Raw genomic sequence first — 23,077 nt, 5'->3', positions numbered from 1 at the left:
AGAGAGAGAGAGAGAGAGAGAGAGAGAGAGAGAGAGAGAGAGAGAGAGAGAGAGAGAGAGAGAGAGAGAGAGCACTCTGAATTGTGAGTGGCTTACGACACTCAGTGAACAGTCTGTGTTTCTGCATGCACTATCGGTGTACCGGTCCGCTGCGAGGGATTGTGCGCTCCTTTGCCTTCCATATTTACCACCCCTGCTTGCCTACCAACACTAACCTTCGGCACCCTCATCCAGACGGCTGAAAGAAATCAACTGGAGAACGAGGAGAACCCGCAAGCCGCTGGGGATGCAAGAGGCTGATATTACTTTTTTTTCCCCCACCCAGATGAGCTAATGACATGGAATATTGTCACATAAGACAGCAGTGAACTGGGTTCACCTTCTTATTTATTTATTTTTCTCCCGCCAGCATCCATCACTGAAAGCATGATTAACCGCTTGGATGGATTTAAACCTTACAAGTTAATGACTGCTACCAGAGATGGGCGATAAAATATATCCTCTCAGACCTGCTGAAACTTAAGCAAGTAAAGGAGAAGAAAGCAAACATATTTTTTAAATGTACTCTTCTCCTCATGATCATTGCAGCAAAGGACTGCGGAGGAGCTGAGTGGACCGAGCTCATGCATGCAGACTGAGGAACTTGCGCTTTCTACCATCTCTTCACTTGGATTCCTTCTCTTTCTGTCTCTTTCACTTGAGGAGAACTAAGACATTGTAAGCCTGCCAAGGATCTGGTGTCCACTGAAAGGAGAGAGGGGAGGGAGTGATGGTGAATTTGTACCACAGTGGGGTCCTTTTTAGATCCGCACATAATTAGTGTCGGGGTACAAAGCGAGACGCTGAATGGAGATTGTCAGCTTTTGGATAGGGGTGAGTAGGAATCTTTTCAGATAAAATTGATCCATGAGGACAGTTTTTTTATCCTTCCTCTCCACCCACCGTTTGATCTAAATCATTAGCCGAGATACTTTTTTTTTTTTTGTATTTTGGACAAGGATTTTCTTAGCTGACCTAATGAGAACAGAACTGATTTTGTATTAAGATAAAATAAAAACAAAGGGGAACAAAACAAAAAACAAACAAACAAAAAAAACATATAATGTGCTGCATATGATTTGATAGGTGGACAGACAATATCCAGAGTGAATGGACATTAGCTTGGTAAAATCCCTGGATATTAATGCTGATGGATTTCCTTTTAATTGGACTGTATTTAAAGTGGCCAGTGAAGAAGCCCCCTGGGTTGTTACTGTGTTCATTGGTCATTTTTTTAAGACTGTTTCCCATGGTGGAGGGGGTTTGTCCGAAACTGTGCCGCTGCGACAGCAAGCTGCTGTACTGCGAAGGGTTGAATCTCACAGACATTCCCCAAAATTTGAGCAGCGCCTTGGGCTTGTCAATGCGAGAGAACAACTTGACTGAACTACGTGAAGGCCAACTGGTCGGGTTGTCACAGCTCACCTGGCTCTACCTTGATCACAACAACATTGACATTGTGGAGGAGGCTGCCTTTGACAAGCTAAGGCGGGTAAAGGAATTGGACCTGAGCAGCAACCGAATTGAGAGTCTGCCAAATGGTACCTTTAGGCCCCTCCCAAACTTGCGCATCCTGGATGTCTCATACAACAGGCTGCAGGCCCTTGAGCCTGACTTGTTTCATGGCCTTCGAAAGCTTACTAATCTGCATTTGCGCTACAACGCTCTCAAATTTGTGCCAGTACGGATTTTTCAAGACTGCCGGAGCATGCAGTTTCTCGACTTGGGATACAACCAACTGCAAAGTCTGGCAAGGAACTCCTTCGCGGGACTCTTCAAGCTGACAGAGTTGCATCTTGAGCACAATGAGCTAGTTAAAGTCAACCTCGCCCATTTCCCTCGACTAATCTCTTTACGCACCCTGTATATGCACAACAATCGAGCAACTATTGTTGTCAATACCCTGGAATGGACATGGCATTTCTTGGAAAAGATTGACTTATCTGCCAATGAAATTGAATACATCGAGCCACATGTTTTTGAGGGTGCACCCAACCTCAAGGTGTTGATGCTAGACTCCAATCGCTTGACCTCTATGGACCAACGCATCCTGGATTCATGGTCCTCCCTAAACAGCATTACCCTGGGAGGGAACGACTGGGAATGCAGTCGCAACGTTTGTGCCTTGGCCTCTTGGTTGAGTGCCTTTAAAGGGCAACGTGACAATTCACTACTGTGTTCAAGCCCAGACACTGCACAAGGTGAGGATGTCTTGGATGCTGTCTACGCTTTTCAGCTCTGTGACGATCCCACACTGGAAGTTACCTCAGCAGGTCTGTATGCCTCTACAAGGGACCTGGTCCAAGGTGGCTCTGTGTTCCTAGGCCCTTTTACCCCCAACCCGTATGACGGTGAGGGCGGTGAAGTGGTCACCAGTTCTTTCACTGTCACAGTGGGACACGACGACCTGGAGAGCACCATGCAGATCCACAAGGTTGTGACTGGCACAATGGCACTCATTTTTTCCTTCCTCATCATTGTGCTTATGTTGTATGTGTCATGGAAGTGCTTTCCAGCCGGAATAAGACAAATGAGGCAGTGTTTCAGCAGTCAGCGTCGTAAACAGAAGCAGAAGCAAAGCATGCAGCAGATGGCTACAATTTCTACACCGGAGTACTATGTTGACTATAAGCCTAACCATATTGAGGGAGCCCTGGTAATCATCAATGAATATGGCTCGTGTACTTGCCAACAGCAACCTTCTCGGGAATGCGAGGTGTGACCTGAGGCTGATAGCACGTTGTCACCCTTGATTAATTGACTACGAGAAAAGTATTAGTATTCTTTTTGTTACACTGGAACAAAGGATTACATGTAAATTATGGCCACACTTTAAACAGCTTCTCACTGTGATATGGAATGAATTTGCTTTATGCAGCTGATCATTTTGCTGTGGATTTCCTGCCGTTTCTTTACTGATTTGAGCCAAAATGGGCGCCTGACTTTTGGAACTGTTGATGCAATAGCAACACTGAGAGGAATTCATCTGAAGCTGCACACATTTATTTTTTTTCCCCCTGACTAATGGATATTTTAGCTTTAATGTGTCTTTCTACTACAGGATGTGTATTTAAACTGTGGACACACACGCATACACACATAAAAATACAAAATAAAAACATTTGTATAATGGAAAACACTATGTCACAAAGATCTAACGTGTATAAAACATATTTAAGTTGGAATAAAATTGTAAAGATACAACTGTAAAAACAAAAAGAAGTGCAACTGTGGATACATCTGATCAAGATATTTCTTTTGTAAACTTAAAAAAAAAAATGTTTAAATAAATAAATGGCTATTCACAGAGAATTTATTTGTATGTGAGACACTTATCAGAAAGTATTGATGACAGCATTGCTTGGTGTGCAATATCTCTGCAATCCTCTGACCAAAAACATAACAACAAAACTAGCTATCAAACTAGATGTGAAAGGGGCTGAGTGACGAGTGAATCTAATATGTAATATCCATGGTCTACTTTTTACCCACTCTATTTTGCTCACGTGTGTTGCTTTATGATACACTGTGTCAGTTAAATTGCAGTGTAGTTTGACCCTCTTTTGCTTCGATATAGCTTGATCAAGTGATTATTTCGATCAGTCGGCACACTTTTGTATTATAACGTGTACCATCAAAGTAAAGAAAGAAAAACATCAAATGTATTAAATCTACGCCACTCGTTGCTTTCTCTTTTTTGGCTTTACCGGTGGCTTCACTAAATCAAGCACATGTGCCATATTCCATCTAAGGCAGATCTACTTATAATTTAAATGCAGATTTAAATCACTAAAATAGAGTAATCCACCAGCTTCAAGGGAGATTTGAACATACAATATTATGTGTTTTCATGTTATGTAAACTGTTTGTTGTACACATCTTCATGTGTATATAAATATATAGATATACATATATTGTATACTGTATATATACTTTTTTTGGTGTTGTGTACAGATGTTTCATTTCCTCTGTTGTTTGACATGAGCTGCTGTATTTTGTGATAGTAGGTGGGGACTGTAAAATGGAGATGGATGGTCTCAACAACTGCAGAAAGAGGGAACAGACTGCTCTCTAGTGTGCATATACTTACAGAGTGTGGATGCCTTTTGCCTATTGTACACTAGAGTCAAATTCAACTCACACAGCAGGAGAAGGATATAATGACTTTGCAATGGATTTTGTGGGTGTGTATGGGGGGAGTGTCACAGCATCATTTGGTGTTATTTTGATATAAATTAAAATTATGTTTCCAAAGTGTCATTCAGCAGGAATAAAAAAAAAAAAAAAAGAAAAAAAACAGGACAAAACAAACGTGTTCTGTCAAGACAATCTTTCTAATAAAGGACAAAGGCCATGCATGAGTTTTGGACTAAATAAGGCCAATGGGAACACAGAGGTTCGCATGCTACATGCTCAGAATTTTTACAGCATTTCATTGAATTTGAGCAATCACTTTACTTTTACTGAGATCATTACCAATGACTGGATTGGTTATAAAACCAATGTAATTTACGGTAGAAGGCCGTGGTTTTGTATGCAAGGATGAAACAAAAATGATACATATTGGATAAAATATAGTATGTTTGGTAATTACCATTTTTCAGACTACAAGTCGCACCTGAATATAAGTCGCACACGCCCTAAAATGGCCAACAAAGAGAAAAAAAAGGAAAACATAATAAGTCGCACCGGAGTATAAGTTGCGTTTTTGGGGGAAATTTACTTGATAAAATCCAACACATACAACAGATATGTCATCTTGAAAGGCAATTTAATATAAAAATAGAGAACAACATGCTGAATAAGTGTACAGTGTACAGTGTATGAACAACGAAATGCGAATATACTGTTCTCACCAGGACACTACGGCTCGGTCCTGGCTATACAGCGAGCTAAACTCCCAAATGACTATGCTGGACGTCCGTATAATTTGCTGAATCTATTTTGTCCTTGATACCAAACAGTTTCGCATCAACGTAAATAAATGATCATTAGTAGAGGCACGTGAAATTTCCAATTCTTAAATTATTCGCGATTCGGCCATGGAAGATTCGGGAAACGATTCACAAACATCCAAATTCCGATTATTGAATTATACCAGGTAAAGCAGAACTAAAACACTGTTAGTGCGGTCTTCGGGACGCAATGAAGAACGGACCGAGAGTAAATATTATGTACAACTCATGCCGCTAGATAAAAAAAACAATAATACCTGAGTGCGGCCGACAGCTGCTTCAAACAATGCCCAGTTGCTAGTTGCTACAAAAATACGGACACATACGGCTATAATAGATATCACATATATGTAGAACTAGATGGAAATTGACAGACGACACCAGCGTAAAAAAATTTAAAGAGAAGTAGATGTGAAATAACAGACTTGCAGTTTAGTAGTTGCCGCGTTGTAAACATCTTAAAGCAGTAGACTTCTCTTGAAGGCTGTGTTGTAGCGAACCTAAATAACGTTTTATCTAAAATACACCTAAATCGGCAAAATCTTGACTTGAATCGATCTTTAAATGAAGAAACAGTTTTAAAACTTTGACATGTCGAAAGTAGGCAGAAGGGAAATTATGGAATAACGATATAAATTATAACAATTTTAACGGTTCATTCACATCAATAAATTAATTGAATGTAGTTTAAAGCTGCTGATTCAGAATGGGGACTTTATGGGGACATTATTTAATTTACTGATTTTACCTGTTAACCGATTTCTACTGATTTTAGCAATTAACTTGATAATAAAATATTAGTTTGGTTTAACCTGAGAGTATTTTTGAACAACTTTGGAACTGATTGGGGGGGGGGGGGGGGGGGTAAATAATTGATGAATCGTTAGGTGCCCAAAGATTCCCACCTCTAATAGTTAGGTGCTATTACAGCAATGACACAAACGGTTAGCACATCGTTCAAACAACCATGCAACTGGCTCTAAGTGTCCGATCGCGGTTGGAAAACACACAACAACAACAACAACAAAAAAGATGATACACACAGGCCTTGCCTCTGTAGAGATATTTTACAAGCATAAACAATGAACGTAGGTTCGCAGCCTTGTTTCTCTCTCGCTAACTCACCCACTCACTCAGAGCTGCGTAGCTGTCAGTCTTCTTCACATACACAAGTGCGAGTGTGCCCCCACGTGGGCGTGAAAGCACCACAAACTCAAAGCATGCATTTCAATATAAAAAAAGTCAATAATACAATTGAACACACATTGCCATAGGCAGGACGCGAACGTGGCCATAGCTATTAAGAGTTATTGAGATAGCTATAGCATAAAGAACATGCTAACAATTTTACCAAACCATCAGTGTCACTCCAAAACACCAAAATAACATGTGAAATGATATCATAATGTGTTAATAATTTCACACGTAAGTCGCTCCTGAGTATAAGTCGCACCCCCAGCCAAACTATGAAAAAAAAAAAAAAAAAACTTATAGTCCGAAAAATACGGTATTACTTTTAAGTGGAGGGAAATTATTCTTTACATCCTTCAATAACATTCTCAAAATTAAGATCTATAAAAAGAAAGAACATATTTTAAGGAGTCCAACCATGTCAATTGGGTAAACAATGATTTGTACGAAAAACTGAAGGAAAAACTGTCTTATGCATAGTCAAATCTACAACACCATAACCCTTCTAATGTTAAGGGAGTGAACTATTCAACTTTGAGGTCATTTTCCAGTGAACATGTTTCAGAGAAGGATAATGGTTATTAGTTGTCATGTGAGATTCATGATCCAGTTCATATTTGATCAATTTGAGGAATTGGCTGTTAATCATAAGTTGATACCCAGCAAGTGCGAACGGCTGCATTTACAATGGGATTTAAGAATGGGGATATATATCCAAATTATTCTCTCATCATCATATATGTCAAGTAATTTTGTCCTTACTTGTCCTTCAAGGTATGTCACAGTCTGTTTGACATGCAGTTGATGAATTTCAAGAGTGCAAAGTTTCATTTGTATGAATATTGGATGGGATCTGGCATTGAGGGTAATGTTGGCACCATCATTGCTTTCAGTTAATTTTTTTTTTTTTTTAAATAAGGGGTGGGAGCAAAAAGGTTATGGAGAACAACTGAATATTTTAAGAGCTTGAAGTCATAAGGACTGACATTAAACTACTTTCAACTTGTAACCCTTGCTGTTCACCTTTACTTTCTCTTTCCCTTGTACCCGGCCGTTCACTGTTACTTTCAGACAATAACAACTATAAATATAGGGGGGGAAACACAACAGTCGGTATAACCGACAACAGATCATATCTCTGCTTGTCGAACGCTAGGGGTAATAATTCCCAGAGGGGAAAATATCTGTTGGCTGACAAGATAAATGATGTTCAATGAAAATCAATTGAGTTGAATGGTGAACAAAATACCTAGCATGATAAATTACACCTCAGTATTATATTTTTGATAAATAATTGTAATAAGATCGATTGCATTTTATTGTTTGACTATTAACCCAAAAAGAATAGTGCAGCCAATTGACTCTGAGAGTGGAAGAGTGATTGGGCTTGTGACTATTTAACTTAGTTTAAGGAAAGGGTTGGCTCAAGGCCCAACAACTACGGTTTTAGCAATATTGTCTTGTCTGCAAAAGTACTCTTTCTAATGCTCAGGCTCCAAATGTCAAGTCCTTCCAGCTGAACAATTGTCACCCTGCAACAACATGGTATTCTGATGACTGTCTGACACATGTCATATTTTACTTCTTATTGAGCATTATGTGTTATGAGCCCAGCTGCTTGCCAGCTGCATGACATACAATATGTGCTCATTCGTAGTGTTACGTGTGCATAACTGAGCACATGTACATGTAATCAGCACAACAGACCCAGAAATACTGTGATGTAGGTCAATAACGGGGCATATAATGAGAGAAACAATTGTAGGTTTACAATGGGATGCAACTACTGATCCAAACAATAAAGGTCACAGTAATCCAGACCTGAAACGTGGTGAAACGAACAAAGACGAAGATTCTGTTGAGTGTGAACGTAATTTAAAAGGTCAAACATTACATGTCAAAGACCCTAAACAATGCAATTAGTCTGTCTAAGCATGTAATCCGATCTTTGAGTTAGTTCAAGTACTACCAGTTTAATATGTTGGCATATGTAATGTCTCAAACTGGTTGGAAAAATGGACACAATAGCTGCAAATTAATAAAAAAATAGATGCTAACGCTGAAGCTGTACTCTTGGCCCTAGCCAGTGCTCCAACCATCCTCCAAACAGACTTGGCATATCATATTTTGACAGCTCGATCTGCCGACCAATTGTGAGTGTTTAACGAGCTGGAAGGGGTAACAGCTTTGTACCTCAGCGTGGGCGTTTATGACAAAACGTCACTCTGCAGACAACCCAATAAGAAACCGCTTGCAACAAACACCTTGACACAAAAACGAAATCCTTGAAAAAACAAATTAACCTAGCTTCCTGTGAGGGGTATTGATTGAGCAACATTCTGCCGTGTCATTGGGGCGAGGCCTGTGCTGCATAATAAACATTTAACACCCCCTCATAACTAGATGCAGAGCTAAATCACGGGTGGCATGTACTGCAGTAGTCTGCAAGGAGATGGTGATGACGAATGGCAATGTGTGGGTGGCTTTGCACTGCTTCTTTTATAACAGGTGGGTTATAATCAGGATCAGCACGCTAATAATGAATGGCACTGTGAACCCAAAACCATGTCAGACCATTTCTCTTATTGTGCACTCCTGTGTAAATGTCATCTTCCTTTCACTACGATATTACTAGATGAAAAATCAAGGAAAGCCTTTTGTTTACATACCCCACTAATGCATGCTGTGAATAAATTAAACGAAATGAGCATACGAAACATACACTTTAAGCTTGCAGAAATTGTCTTGTTTTGAATAATAACTAGATTTGCATTTACTGCAGTTCTCGTACAACAATCCCTCCCCTCCTATAAAAGGAGGAAACTGTCAGAATAGTAACTTTATTAAAAGAGACAAAGGTCCAATAGGGGACTTTAATTACATTCATTACTTGGGCTAATTTTGCGGGCGGTCTATAGCGAATGCCTCATTTACATGCAGTATGGGTGCCTCTGAATAAATAATAATCACGGAGGAGTCATTATTCTTACCTACATATGGCACAGTAGGTAGACCTGTGGCTGCTGCTGTGGAGGGTGAAAGTGCTAAGAGAATGAGGGCAAGGTTGGAGGCTGAATATTCATTACAAAGAGCCAGATGAAGATAAAGGTACTGCGAATTAATGGTCATCATTATTGTTCATCAGTATGGTCATTATTATACATTAGGAGTTTTGTTTTGAATTTACTAAGGCTATGTCGATTTTTACTAATGCTTTGCCTCACACTTAAAATTAAACATCAGGGTCAGACTGTGCGATAATACGTGGCAACAGCTGGGTCTACATCTGGGACTCTATGTAACCAGTCTAATAGCACATGTGGGTCAGTCCCTAATATTCAGGGTATTACGGTGGCTGAACTAAAAAGCTTTACCAAGGACTGAACTGAGGTTTTTAGTTTTATCCATTATAATCCATACATACTAATATAACTTTTGATTTGATTTACTTATTTATTTGATCTATTTAATGGTCTTGTTAACCACAAAATAGTTAATGCATTAGCAAGATTTTAAGGGAAAATGTATACATTATTTTATACAATTTATACATAAGTCTGAAGTAACAACAGCTCTGAAACTGTTCAGTCAAAATTTAAATGAATAAATAAAATAAACCATTTTATGTTATTGGCAATAAAAACTACAACTGCAAATGTTGCCGGAATATATACAGTGGTACCTCGACAATATTAGGAGTGGGGACATCAAAGCTCACAATAATGATGATCTGACAATATGGTGATAGAACAATTATCGTTACATTGGTCAGGAAATCATTCTAGAATATACTACAAAAAACTGTATTTTTCAGACTATAAGTCACAGTTTTTTTTCATAGTTTGGCTGGGGGTGCGACTTATACTCAGGAGTGACTTACAGTATGTGTGAAATTACTAACACATTATGATATCATTTCACATGTTATTTTGGTGTTTTGGAGTCACACTGAGTGTTTGGTAAACTTGTTAGCATGTTCTTTATACTATAGATATCTGAATAACTCTTAATAGCTATGGCCACGTCCGCGTTCTGCCTTTGGCAATGTGTGTTCAATAGAAGTGAGCGAAATTTCCGATTCTTAAGATTATTCGCGATTCGGTCGTGCAAGATTCGAGAACAATTCACAAACATCCAAATTCAGATTATTGAAATATGTCAAGTAAAGCGGAACTAAAACACAGTCAGCGCGATCTTTGGGACACAATGAGGAACGGACCACATTGCGTGCCCAGAGTGAACATCATGTTTGTCATTACCCGGCTAATGACAATGCTCAACTCACGGCTCTGGCTCAACTCATGCCGCTAGAAAAAAAAAAAAAAAAACAATAATACCTGACTGCTGCCGACAGCCGCTACAAACTACGTCCATATCATGTTACGGTAGGTAATAGATATCATGTATATAGAACTAGATACATGATGACAGACTCAATGGCGTTAGCAGCACATGTATTGAAAACTAGATGCAAAATGACAGACTTGCCGGCTTTGGTAAACAGCCGCCATCTTATGTTGTAGCAAATTTAATTAACTTTTTATCTAAAATACTCCTAAATCGGCAAAATCCTAAGTTGAAACTATCTTTAAAACGATTTTAAAACTTTCACATGTCTAAAGTTTCACATGTCTAAATTTTTTAACGGTTGATTCACAACATTAAATTAATTAAAAAATAGTTTAAAGCTGCTGATACAGAATGGGGACTTGAATATTTTATTTACTGTTTTGAACTGTTAACTTGATACTAACATAGTCGCTCATTTAAGCCTGAGAGGCTTTTTGTACAATTTTTGTAACTAATGTACGAAACATTTAAAGCAGCTAATAACTTGGGGGGTTTGTGGGTGTCATCAATAATCAATTTATAATCGAATCGTTGCCTCTGAATCATAATCGTTAGGTGCCCAAAGATTCCCACCTCTAGTGTTCAATTGTATTATATTGAAATGCATGCTTTTAGTACGTGGGCGCTTTCACGCCCCCACGTGGGGGCGCACTCACGCTTGTTTACGTGAAGACAAGCGCTCACACGCCAGAAGACGACTGACAGCTACGTAACTCTGAATGAGAGGGCGAATTAGCGAGAGAGAAACACGGCTGCGAACCTACGTTCATTGTTTATGCTTGTAAAATATTTCTACAAAGGCAACGCCTGTGTGTATCATCTTTTCTGTTGTTGTTGTTGTTGTTGTGTGTTTTCCACCCGAGATCGGACACTTAGAGCCACTTGTGCGGACACTTAGAGCCAGTTGTGTGGTTGTTTGAACAATGTGCTAATGCTAGCAAACGCATGCTAACCATTTGTGTCATTGCTGTAATAGCACCTAATTATCATTTATTTATCGAGGACGAAATTGATTCAGCAAATTATACGTACGTCCAGCATCGTCATTTGGGAGTTTAGCTCGCTGTATAGCCAGGACCGAGTCGTAGCGTCCTGGTCAGGACAGTATATTCACATTTCGTTGTTCATGCACTGTACACTGTACACTTATTCAGCATGTTGTTCTCTATTGTATTTTTATATTAAATTGCTTTTCAAAATTACATATCTGTTCTATGTGTTGGATTTTATCAAGTAAATTTCCCCCAAAAATGTGACTTATACTCCCGTGCGACTTATATGTTTTGTTTTTTGTTTTTTCTCTCTTCGTGGGGCATTTTATGAGTGATGCGACTTATACTCAGGTGCGACTTGTAGTCTGAAAAATACGGTAATAAACAGAAAAACAAGCTTCTGCTGTGAATAGGAATGACTTTATCACTAGTAGACGTCCAATCCATTTGAACTGGGAGGGTGGCAGCCATCCCTCCCACTTTAAACGGATTGAACGTCTATTGCCATCAGTGGCAGCCGATGGCAGGCAATGAGGTAATTTTGGGCCATTTAAGATCATTTACCTGTTGATTTTCAGTTACTTCCTGTTGATTTTGGGTTATTTTATGGGTCACTTCCTTTTTATTTTGCGTTACAGAATAGGAAATGACCTGGAAATCACACAAATGAATAGGCAGTGACTCAAACTCAACAGGAAATGACCCCTAAATGCCCTGAAAATCGGACAGAATGACTGTGAATGCTCTGGTTTCGAATGAACGAACATTCACAGTCTAAATGGATTTGACATCGAGCACAGTCAGTGCAGCCTAAGAGTTAACTGAGACACTATTATGGTGGAAGATTTTTTTATTTATTTTTTTTTTTTAATGCTATCTCGATTCTTGGCAGGCGCATATCGATAACCTTTTGGGATACAAAGTATCACAATATATCACCATTTCAATATTTTGTCACACCCCTACTCGACATACAAAGTTAATTCGTTCCAGGACCTTGTTTGTAAGTCAAAATGGTGGTATGTTGAGCAGGGGTTTCCCATAAGAATACATTATAATTCCATTAATTCATTCCACAGCCCGAAAACCTCCACTAAATCCTTAATAAATACTGCTGGTACTATTGCAAATAGCAATTAAACAGAGCAAAGCAAATAAATTATGAATACAAATTGAAATAATACTATAATAATAGTAATAATACCTATAATAATGTAATGTATGTGTAATGTAAGTCGTCAGATGTAGAAACATTTGGCGAGTCAAATTTTACATCGGATGTCGAAAAGACTGTGTGTCGAAGCAATCTCATCGAGGTACCGTTGTAAACCACTGTACCTATAATGCATCATAACCTAACCTAGTAAAAGGGACAAAAAATACACGTGGAGTAAAGTAAAAGTAACTTCCTCAGGTATTTGTTGTGGAAGAAAGTTTGTTAAAATATATATATATATATATATATATATATATATATATACTGAGGCATTTTTAAAGATGAGATTTAAAAATTATATGTGAATATCCTTGTAGCCATACAGTATGTATTTAAATATGTATATTAAATGTCACATTATGTGTCTCATCAGCCTCTGTGATGGAGGTAGACATTCTCAACCTAATCATAACCTACAGTGCCTTGCAAAAGTATTCGGCCCCCTTGAACCTTGCAACCTTTCGCCACATTTCAGGCTTCAAACATAAAGATATAAAATTTTAATTTTATGTCAAGAATCAACAACAAGTGGGACACAATTGTGAAGTGGAACAAAATTTATTGGATAATTTAAACTTTTTTAACAAATAAAAAACTGAAAAGTGGGGCGTGCAATATTATTTGGCCCCCTTGCGTTAATACTTTGTAGCGCCACCTTTTGCTCCAATTACAGCTGCAAGTCGCTTGGGGTATGTTTCTATCAGTTTTGCACATCGAGAGACTGACATTCTTGCCCATTCTTCCTTGCAAAACAGCTCGAGCTCAGTGAGGTTGGATGGAGAGTGTTTGTGAACAGCAGTCTTCAGCTCTTTCCACAGATTCTCGATTGGATTCAGGTCTGGACTTTGACTTGGCCATTCTAACACCTGGATACGTTTATTTTTGAACCATTCCATTGTAGATTTGGCTTTATGTTTTGGATCATTGTCCTGTTGGAAGATAAATCTCCGTCCCAGTCTCAGGTCTTGTGCAGATACCAACAGGTTTTCTTCCAGAATGTTCCTGTATTTGGCTGCATCCATCTTCCCGTCAATTTTAACCATCTTCCCTGTCACTGCTGAAGAAAAGCAGGCCCAAACCATGATGCTGCAACCACCATGTTTGACAGTGGGGATGGTGTGTTCAGGGTGATGAGCTGTGTTGCTTTTACGCCAAACATATCGTTTTGCATTGTGGCCAAAAAGTTCAATTTTGGTTTCATCTGACCAGAGCACCTTCTTCCACATGTTTGGTGTTTCTCCCAGGTGGCTTGTGGCAAACTTTAAACAGACTTTTTATGGATATCTTTGAGAAATGGCTTTCTTCTTGCCACTCTTCCATAAAGGCCAGATTTGTGCAGTGTACGACTGATTGTTGTCCTATGGACAGACTCTCCCACCTCAGCTGTAGATCTCTGCAGTTCATCCAGAGTGATCATGGGCCTCTTGGCTGCATCTCTGATCAGTTTTCTCCTTGTTTGAGAAGAAAGTTTGGAAGGACGGCCGGGTCTTGGTAGATTTGCAGTGGGCTGATGCTCCTTCCATTTCAATATGATGGCTTGCACAGTGCTCCTTGAGATGTTTAAAGCTTGGGAAATCTTTTTGTATCCAAATCCGGCTTTAAACTTCTCCACAACAGTATCTCGGACCTGCCTGGTGTGTTCCTTGGTTTTCATAATGCTCTCTGCACTTTAAACAGAACCCTGAGACTATCACAGAGCAGGTGCATTTATACGGAGACTTGATTACACACAGGTGGATTCTATTTATCATCATCGGTCATTTAGGACAACATTGGATCATTCAGAGATCCTCACTGAACTTCTGGAGTGAGTTTGCTGCACTGAAAATAAAGGGGCCGAATAATATTGCACGCCCCACTTTTCAGTTTTTTATTTGTTAAAAAAGTTTAAATTATTCAATAAATGTTGTTCCACTTCACGATTGTGTCCCACTTGTTGTTGATTCTTGACAAAAAATTTAATTTCATATCTTTATGTTTGAAGCCTGAAATGTGGTGAAAGGTTGCAAGATTCAAGGGGGCCGAATACTTTTGCAAGGCACTGTAACATTGGAAGAATGTGTATTTTTGGCCATCTCTGATCTTTAATAAAAGCCTATAATAAAATTGGAGACAGCTAAAATTTATGTGGCCGGCTAATAGTTATTCTAGGAAAATGTGTAATTTTCAAGTGGACGTTCAATATTCAACTATTTATACAGGGAAAGGAAATCCCTCATAAACTAACACAGATTCAAAAATAAACTAAAAAGCATTTGCCCATAAGGCAGTTTTCAGCTCTTCTTATTCACCCTTTTACTAAATGAATCACCATGACAACTGTATCATGCAGCCCTATTTGTAACCACATCGCCTCATACAAACTGAATCGCAGAGATGCTTTGATTACATATTTCAAAGGCAACAGTGCAAAACTGTAGGCCCTCAGTTTTAAGCAAAAAGTTAACCCAGGTTAAAAGAAATAAAAAGAGACAGCATTTATCATTTCCCGTTTATCTGATCAGTGTCAGGGTGGATAAATGCTTTTCTCCCCACTCTCTGCTGCCTCTCTCCTCCCTGTCTGAGAGGGCAGATTGGCATCTCGAGCAGCAAATGAGATTGGTCGCATAAATGGGAATGTTTCATTCTCCAAGTGTCAACTAAGGAAACTGTGTTTACTTTTACCAAGCACTGTGCTTAAATTCAGGCCTGCATAAGTGCTTCAGAAGGGAAGGAATTTCCCTATTGTATGATGTACTGAGTCCAGTGAAATAAAAACAGATGCAAAAGATTCACTTACCTGTAATCAATGAGGCAATGACCCAGAGAGAATGTCATAAAAGAGAGAGAAAAAAGGTTGATTAGTATTTTTAGTTTAGATATTTTCATGACAGAGGTACAAAGGAAATGAGTTTCAATATATTGTACACACATAGTAAGCACATACACAATATGTTACCCATCATTCTAAAATCCTGTAGTAATGTGAGGATATAATAAAACCAGTACAGAAGCAGGAGCTAAGAAAAGGAAATAACAAGAGAAACCATACAAAAAAGCCTCTTCTTGCATAGATTTGAGGCTATAGAAAGCATGTCAAGAATATAGATGGTTTGAGGGTTCAGTGCTAATTGCTCATTGAGACTAAAGGATGTAGAAGTGTAGCAAGACTGTGCGTATTGGTATGTATTGCCTAATATCTACCGATATGATTCATATCATGATTCACAGGTCACAATTTGATTCCATCCCAATTACCGTATAAGACGGTGTTTTTTGCATTGAAATAAGACTGAAAAAGAGGGGGTTGTCTTATATTCACGGTCTAGACGTTATACCCACTCACGACGCTAAATGGCGCCAAATATAAGTGATGTTCTGTCATGACAGATCTCAGCTGCTCTCAAGTTTAACTAGTTTGCATTATTTAATTTATTTTATTGCAATGTTTTTCTGTATTCAGATTTGTTTCAAGACTTCACTTTGATGGTTAATGCAGTCTTTGCAATTTTGTTATTTTATCACAATAGATTGGTTTATTTACATTTCAAAAACCAGAAGTCATTCATTTACGAATGTGATTGCACTTTAATTTACATATTTAAATGTGCAGATATTAAGATTTTTTTTTTTTTTTTTTTTTTTTTTTTTTTTTTAAACCTGTCCTGTTCAGCTGTTTGACACAGAGAATGGAAGTCTAAGTGCCCGGATTCTGAACAGTTTTAATGTTTCACATTGAGAGTCTGACATACTCCCATTGTGATCATTCAAAATACCTTTTTATTATGACAAAGCAGCGAACAGGAAGGGATTATGGGGGGACAGAAGAAAAGAAATACAAGAGAAGAAAGAAAAGAAACACATACACAAACAACAACAAGAAATACATTGAACATCTAAACTAGTTACTAATATGCTGGTGCTATCGTCAGCGAGATGTATTTCCGGTTTACACCATGTGGGGGCCTATTGGCCAGTGAAAGAGGAGAATGGGGGTGGGGGTGTCTATAAGACTATAAACTGAGTGATTGAAAGGGGTAGAGTGTACACAAATCAGTTCTGTGATCTAGAACCCAGTAATCGTGTGAATCTCTTATGAGTGAAAGCCCGTTGGCGACCAACCCTACGCCGCCGCATCGCCAATCCCGGCACCGGAACCCCCAACCCGAGCATGCCCTACCACATCCAGCAGCACGCAAGCCCCACCGGGCGCGCGACAGCCACGCAGACGGGCGGAGAGACCGCGCGGGCACCAACCCAGGGCCACGGCCCACACCCAGCCAGCCCGGGGAGGGAGGGCGGGCGGGGGGGCGGGGGGATCCATGCGCAGCCCATCCCTCCTCCAACCGCCCAGCAAAGGAGCCACCGTCACCCCCCCCCGGGACCCAGGGTGGTCCCCCGGGCCACCCGCGCGCCCATCAACCGGCCTTCAGGGATGGCAGGAGGGGACGCATCACCAACCCCACGCCTACACCCACCCCCGCCCGCCCACCCGGACCACGAGCCACAGCCCCCCAACCGGCACGGCACGCCACGGGACCCCCAGCGGCCCACCAAGCCCCAGGCAAGGCAGGGCCCCCCGCCGGTGCAGGCGACACCCCGCTGATACACCGGCGCCCAGCCAGCGACCCGCGACGGAGCGCAGGGCGGGCGCCCAGCCAGAGAAGAGAGGGGAAGGCGGAGGCAGGAGAACGCCCAGGGACTGCCATGGGGCGACGCAAGATCGGAGACCCGACCCCCCAACCCACTCCCGCGGCCGGCAGCCGAGGCAGAGGGGAGGCCACACCCCGGGAGCCACGCCATATAGAAAAAGTGTGGGACCCACCTACCACCCTATTACTGTGGCTGCCAGGTTCCCGACTGGCAGCCATCACCCAGCACCGTGATGGGGGTGTGAGGGGAGGGTAGTGCAATGTATGCATTAAAATAGGAGAGCTTGGCTTGGGGCAGTGGGACCGCAGCATGGAGTTTCTGTCCAGCCGCCCGTCCCACCGCCCTTTGCCAGAGCTCTCCTGTGGAGTATGATGTGTGTGGTGCATTTAAAAAAGGTGCAGGGATGGCGGGGCCTGTGGTGAGGAGGCAGCCGTGAGGCCCCCCCCCCCCCCCCCCCCAGCAGGTCCCAACCATCCCACAACCTTGGTGTGTGGTGCATTAAAAACAGGGGGGAGTCGGGCTGGGACTGTAAAGCCCCGTCCCAACTCTCCCCGGAGAAATGTATGAGCATGTAAGTGCCAGGGTGAAAAATATTTACAGTGCCGAAGTGAGAAGTGGTGGTTGGTGGATTTTCTCAAGTTAAAGCGCCACACAGAAATTAATAAATTTAATTGTGTAAGCAGGATCTGTATATTATTCTTATTATTTAAATACAGGTGTTTTAGCTCATTTCAATTTATTTTATTTAAATGGGCTATTATCTATTTTACTATGTGTTTATATTTGACAAATGTGATGTAGTATTCATTTATATTGTATATTTTATGTTGTATAACTTTAGTTCCTATGTGAATATTATGTGAATGTTTGTTGTGGTAGGAGGGTTTTGTATTGAATATGGGGCCGTGTTGGTTATTATTATAGCAGAGAAAACAACTGTAAATCAACAAAGACAAGTCAACTGTGCCCCGATCTACCAGAGAGATCTCAAGAGATCTGATGGACTCAAAAAGTGGGTTACGATTGCATATTAGTTTGAAAATCGACCAGATCCACCGTATTTTTACACGAGTGACTTCCCGTCTGCCCGGTATGCTAGCTAGTAGTATTGATGCAGGAGGGCCGTGTCTGGTGTCAAATAATAAACTCTGCCGTTGTTTTCGCGTGCATCTCGTTGAGCCGCTTCTGGGACGCAACACGCGGCCGCACTGCGACTGGTGTGCATTCGCTGATTAGCTTTAACGGCCGCATTTCACTGCGTTCTCGCGGCGGCCACGTTGTTGCGGCGTTGACATTCCTTACTATCCTACAGTGTTAGTCCTCATTATAGTAGGGAAGACGGAGTAAATATAATCTACACAAAGAAACTGTAACCCGATCAACTCACAGCCTCGAAAAGTAAGGGTTACATTACGTCAGAAACTCATTCGGTACGCCCCCGTTCCAAACCGAACGCCAAGTACCGAAATGGTTCAATACGAATTCATGTACCGTTACACCCTTAGCGTTAACCCAAAACAGCATTCCGGGAAAAGAACCTCATACCAACTGTGGAGCATGGAGGTAGAAGTGTCATGGTTTGGAGATGCTTTTCTGCAGGAGGCCCTGGCCATCTCACCATCATAGAATCTACCATGAATTATATCGTGTATCAGAGCGTGCTTGTGGAACATGTGAGCTCATCCGTGAAAAAAATTAAAAGTCAAGCAAAACTGGAGCCTGCAACATGACAATGACCCAAAACATACTAGTAAATCCACCAAGGACTGGCTGAAAAAGGAATAAATGGAGAGCCCTAGAGTGACCGAGTCAAAGCCCAGACATTAATCCCTTTAAGATACTGAAACGGGCCGTACATGCAAGAATCCCCTCAAATATCTCACAGCTGAAAGTATTCTGCATTCAAGAGTGGGGCAAACTTTCTTCAGAACTACAGTCCCTGACAAAAGTCTTGTCGCTTATCGATTTTGTAGAAACAATTGCTAATACCCTGACTTTTAATTATTCTATTGGTTTCAGAAATGGCTCATATGAAAGCTAAGACTCTCCCAAATGTTGTTGAATGTACAAAAATATATTTGTTTCACTGAAAAAAGATTTATCATTTAATGAAGATGGTCAAATTTTGGCAAGACAAAAGTTTTGCCGCATACAGAAAGTAGTGTGAAAATTGAACAAAACGTACTTCAAATACAAAAATATGTTACATAACATAAGCGAATTAAGTAGTGGTGCTGTGAGATCCAAATTGAATATTTTGTATGACTTCCATGGGCTTGAAGAACTACATCCATGCGGTTCGGCAAGGATTCATACAAGTCATCAGGAACATCAAAGAAAGCAGTCTTGTATGCCTCCCAGAGTTCATCAACATTCTTGGGTTTCATCCTCAATGCTTCCTCTTTCATCCTACCCCAGAGATGCTTAATGATGTTCATGTCTGGTGACTGGGCTGGCCAGTCCTGGAGGATCTTGATCTTCTTTGCCTTGAGGAACTTTGAGGTAGAGATTGAAGTATGCGATGGAGCACCATCCTGCTGCAGAATGTGTCCCTTTTTATGGTTAGGAATGTAAGAGGCAGCTAAGATTTGTTGATATTTCAGGCTATTTATGTTGCCTTTCACCCTGCAGATCTCTCGCACACCCCCATACTGGATGTAACCCCAGACCATGATTTTGCCACCACCAAACTTCACTGTTTTGTGGCATAAGGTGGATTTTTCAGATGACTCTTCCATTGAACTATACCACAGTCGCCACAAATATTGCTGGAGACCTACTGGAGCCCGCATGGATCTGAGATTCACTCAGAAAAGTGTAAGTGTAAAGTGACTGTATGTCAAAGATGGCTACAAAAAGTGTCTCACTGAAGTTATTTCAGCCAAAGGGGGTAATACTAGCTATTAGGTGGTAGGGTGCCCTAACTTTTTCCTCAGTTAGAATATGCATTTCTGTTGATATATTTAATTTAATGAGTAAATAACAATGTTATTTTTTGTCGTTTACCAGCAATTAAATCACTTTCTTTTCCAGAGATAAAGAAAACAAGATCATACATTGATATGTGAACATTTTTTAATAAAGAACTGACTATTTAATGTGGTGTCCTAATTTTTTCACGACTATCTCCATCTCTGCCATGTTGAAACGTTTGCACCATGGCGCCATATTCCGCGAGACTATAGTGTAAAAATGCTCTCGAGATATTGTTGTTACTTCAGCAAGGCAGCTGCGAGCTGCCATCCAGTGGACAGGAGTAAAAGTGCAGCCATTGTATTGTTTATTTCCACCAAAAACACACGTGTAAGGATCGATACAGATGGATTTTAAATCGATACGAGAACTGAGTGATGTAATATCACAATATATCTCAGAATTGACATTTTTAACACCCTTTAACTCATTCACTCCCAGCCATTTTCATCAGAGCAAGGCCCTTCACTCCCCGCAGTTTTTCTGGATTTTGACTGATTTTGCAAATCCCACAGAAAATTCTGTTCTATTGCTATATAAACATGGAACGCACCAAAAGAAAGATTAGACTCTCTTCTTTCAGCAGAAAAAAGTAAGTTCATATCTTTTTCCATTCTTTAGAAATCAGCATTAGAAAATAGCTTAGTTTCAGCAATTTTCCAATTTCTGATGAAAAAACTGAAAAAAATTAGCTTTTTGTAAACGTATACATTTCAAACATAACTTTGATTTTAACAAAGCTATTTTTGCATTAGTTACATCCCAAACATCTGAATAATGTTTTCCTTTTAAAAAATACCATGAACAACCAGACAAATAGAGCTTTTGATCGCAAAGTAACAATTTATTTACATATGACTACTGAGAGATGACACTTTGTCGTCGAGATGACGCCGTTGTCGCCACGTCAGCAGTGTAAACTTTTCCCTCACTGTTGTCTGTCTCACAAAAATTGATTATTTTTGCATCTCTGCGGGGTCTGCTCGGCGAGCCGCTGCACTGGGGGTCTCACTCGTTTTGCTCGTTCGTCCAGCGCCTGGCCTCCAAGGGCTCCTCTCAGTTGTTTTGTACGGTCGGAGCGCCGCCTGGCATCATGCCGCCAGCGCTCTGACCTTGCTGCCCGGCCGTTCATTGCTGTTGAATCGGGTTGCGGGTCTTATAAAATGCGCTACTGCCCTCCAGTGGCCAGTTTTATTGCTTTAAAATGGGTTTAGAGCCTTGTTTTTTTGTTTCTCAGATGGATCACAAGCTATAGATGCTTCTTGTAAAAAAAAAAAAAAAAAAAAAAAAAAAAAACACACAAAAGACGTATAAATACGTTTTTGGGACAATGAATAATTTGAAAATAGAACATATCTATACGTTTCTGGGAGCAAATGAGTTAACTATGTGTATTATATTTAAAAAATAAAACACCAATTTATTAAATCTACTATATATATATATATATATATATATATATATATATATATATATATATATATATATATATATATATATATATATATATATATATATATATATTGTATTAACACATAAACTGTGATCTCAGTAAAGTGCTTGCCACTATTTTACAACTCATTTAAAATTTGAAATATGACTGTCAAATTCTTGCACAAAAGTATTAGAAAAATAGCCTGTTACCTCCATTTAAAAAAAAATCTAACCAAACAAACAAAAAACATTAAATACTATACATTGTATGTGCCAAACATTTCTTCAGTAAATTTAGAGCTGTTTTGAACCACACTGACAACTTAATGTCATCCATAAATTTGATATTGACTATTTGGAATCACTCCAGTGGAGGTGCTCTTTCTGTAAAAACACCACGTCTTGTTTATTAGACCTTATTTCAATAGGTTTAACATAAGTAGATTAGCAACATAAAACTTTAAAATGAATATTTTCTAAGCATGTTGCAAAGAAAGAGGATTAAAGTGTCTTTACACAGATCTGACTCATTTGTTATAACCATTCTGACCATCATAATCCATTAAGTGTCAACTTCAGCAGCAGTAATTCAATCAGTCTCATAATAGAAATGGTTGCTCTGAGCCCCTGCTGTGGGGCTTACTGATAGTGTGCTAAGAATGACAAGCCACATTAAAATGTTCTGGAGCATGCATTCCCACCCCTCGGCCCCCCATCCTAAGGAAAAAAAAAGCATTTGCTGCGCTCTGCATGCACCAAGGACATGCAACAGTAAGGTCGGGATCAAACATCGGTAGAATACTGAATAGGTTGTGGAGATTCTGGGAACCCGCTCATCCTTTCCTTTCTAAAGGTAAAATGTCTCTAGGAAAGCAAATGGTAGACTACACCTCTGAAAAGGTTCTACAAGCGGCACACTGGAAAAGGGCACCTCGAGAGAAAATGTGACAATAAAAATGTGCATGTCAAACTAGGTTATATATTGTCCTTCGCTGTTATAAACTAGCCCACAACTGAAACTGAACAGAAGAAAAAAATGATTTATAAGTTGAATTTGGATCTTAAATATGAAAGTACTGTATATGAACTGGTACTTTAATCCAGTGAATGGGATTTGGTTTGTAAATCAAATGGTGACAGGTTAGAAATAAACATTGGATAAAAAAAAAGAACTGTTTGTTTTGCTCCTTTCACCAAAATGATTCATGCATGCCTGTAAATTTAAGTGCATTTCATTAATTTGTCCTTTTTTTTTTTCATCTCTGGTTTGCGAAAGAATGTTTATTTTTTTATTT

At 39.9% G+C, this 23,077-nt stretch overlaps 2 protein-coding genes across 3 annotated transcripts in view; one reads left to right on the top strand and one right to left on the bottom strand.

Moving 5' to 3' along the window:
• The window catches only part of ctnna2 (catenin (cadherin-associated protein), alpha 2), a 464,321-nt gene that overhangs the window by 219,411 nt on the left and 221,833 nt on the right, over positions 1-23,077 (bottom strand). The window lies entirely within an intron of this gene.
• On the top strand, positions 93-13,141 carry lrrtm1 (leucine rich repeat transmembrane neuronal 1). The gene has a single exon (XM_057842766.1). The coding sequence runs from the start codon at positions 1,184-1,186 to the stop codon at positions 2,759-2,761; it is 1,578 nt and encodes a 525-aa protein (XP_057698749.1). The 5' UTR covers positions 93-1,183; the 3' UTR covers positions 2,762-13,141.

Source organism: Corythoichthys intestinalis, chromosome 8 (genome assembly GCF_030265065.1).
Source record: "Corythoichthys intestinalis isolate RoL2023-P3 chromosome 8, ASM3026506v1, whole genome shotgun sequence".
NCBI lineage: Eukaryota > Metazoa > Chordata > Actinopteri > Syngnathiformes > Syngnathidae > Corythoichthys > Corythoichthys intestinalis.
The sequence above is the reverse complement of the archived record's forward strand: the minus strand, read 5'-3'. Positions and strand labels throughout refer to the sequence as shown.

Bases quoted from the DNA above. Each gene is read 5' to 3' on its own strand.
- lrrtm1 (XM_057842766.1), top strand. From the start codon at position 1,184: ATGCTGATGGATTTCCTTTTAATTGGACTGTATTTAAAGTGGCCAGTG.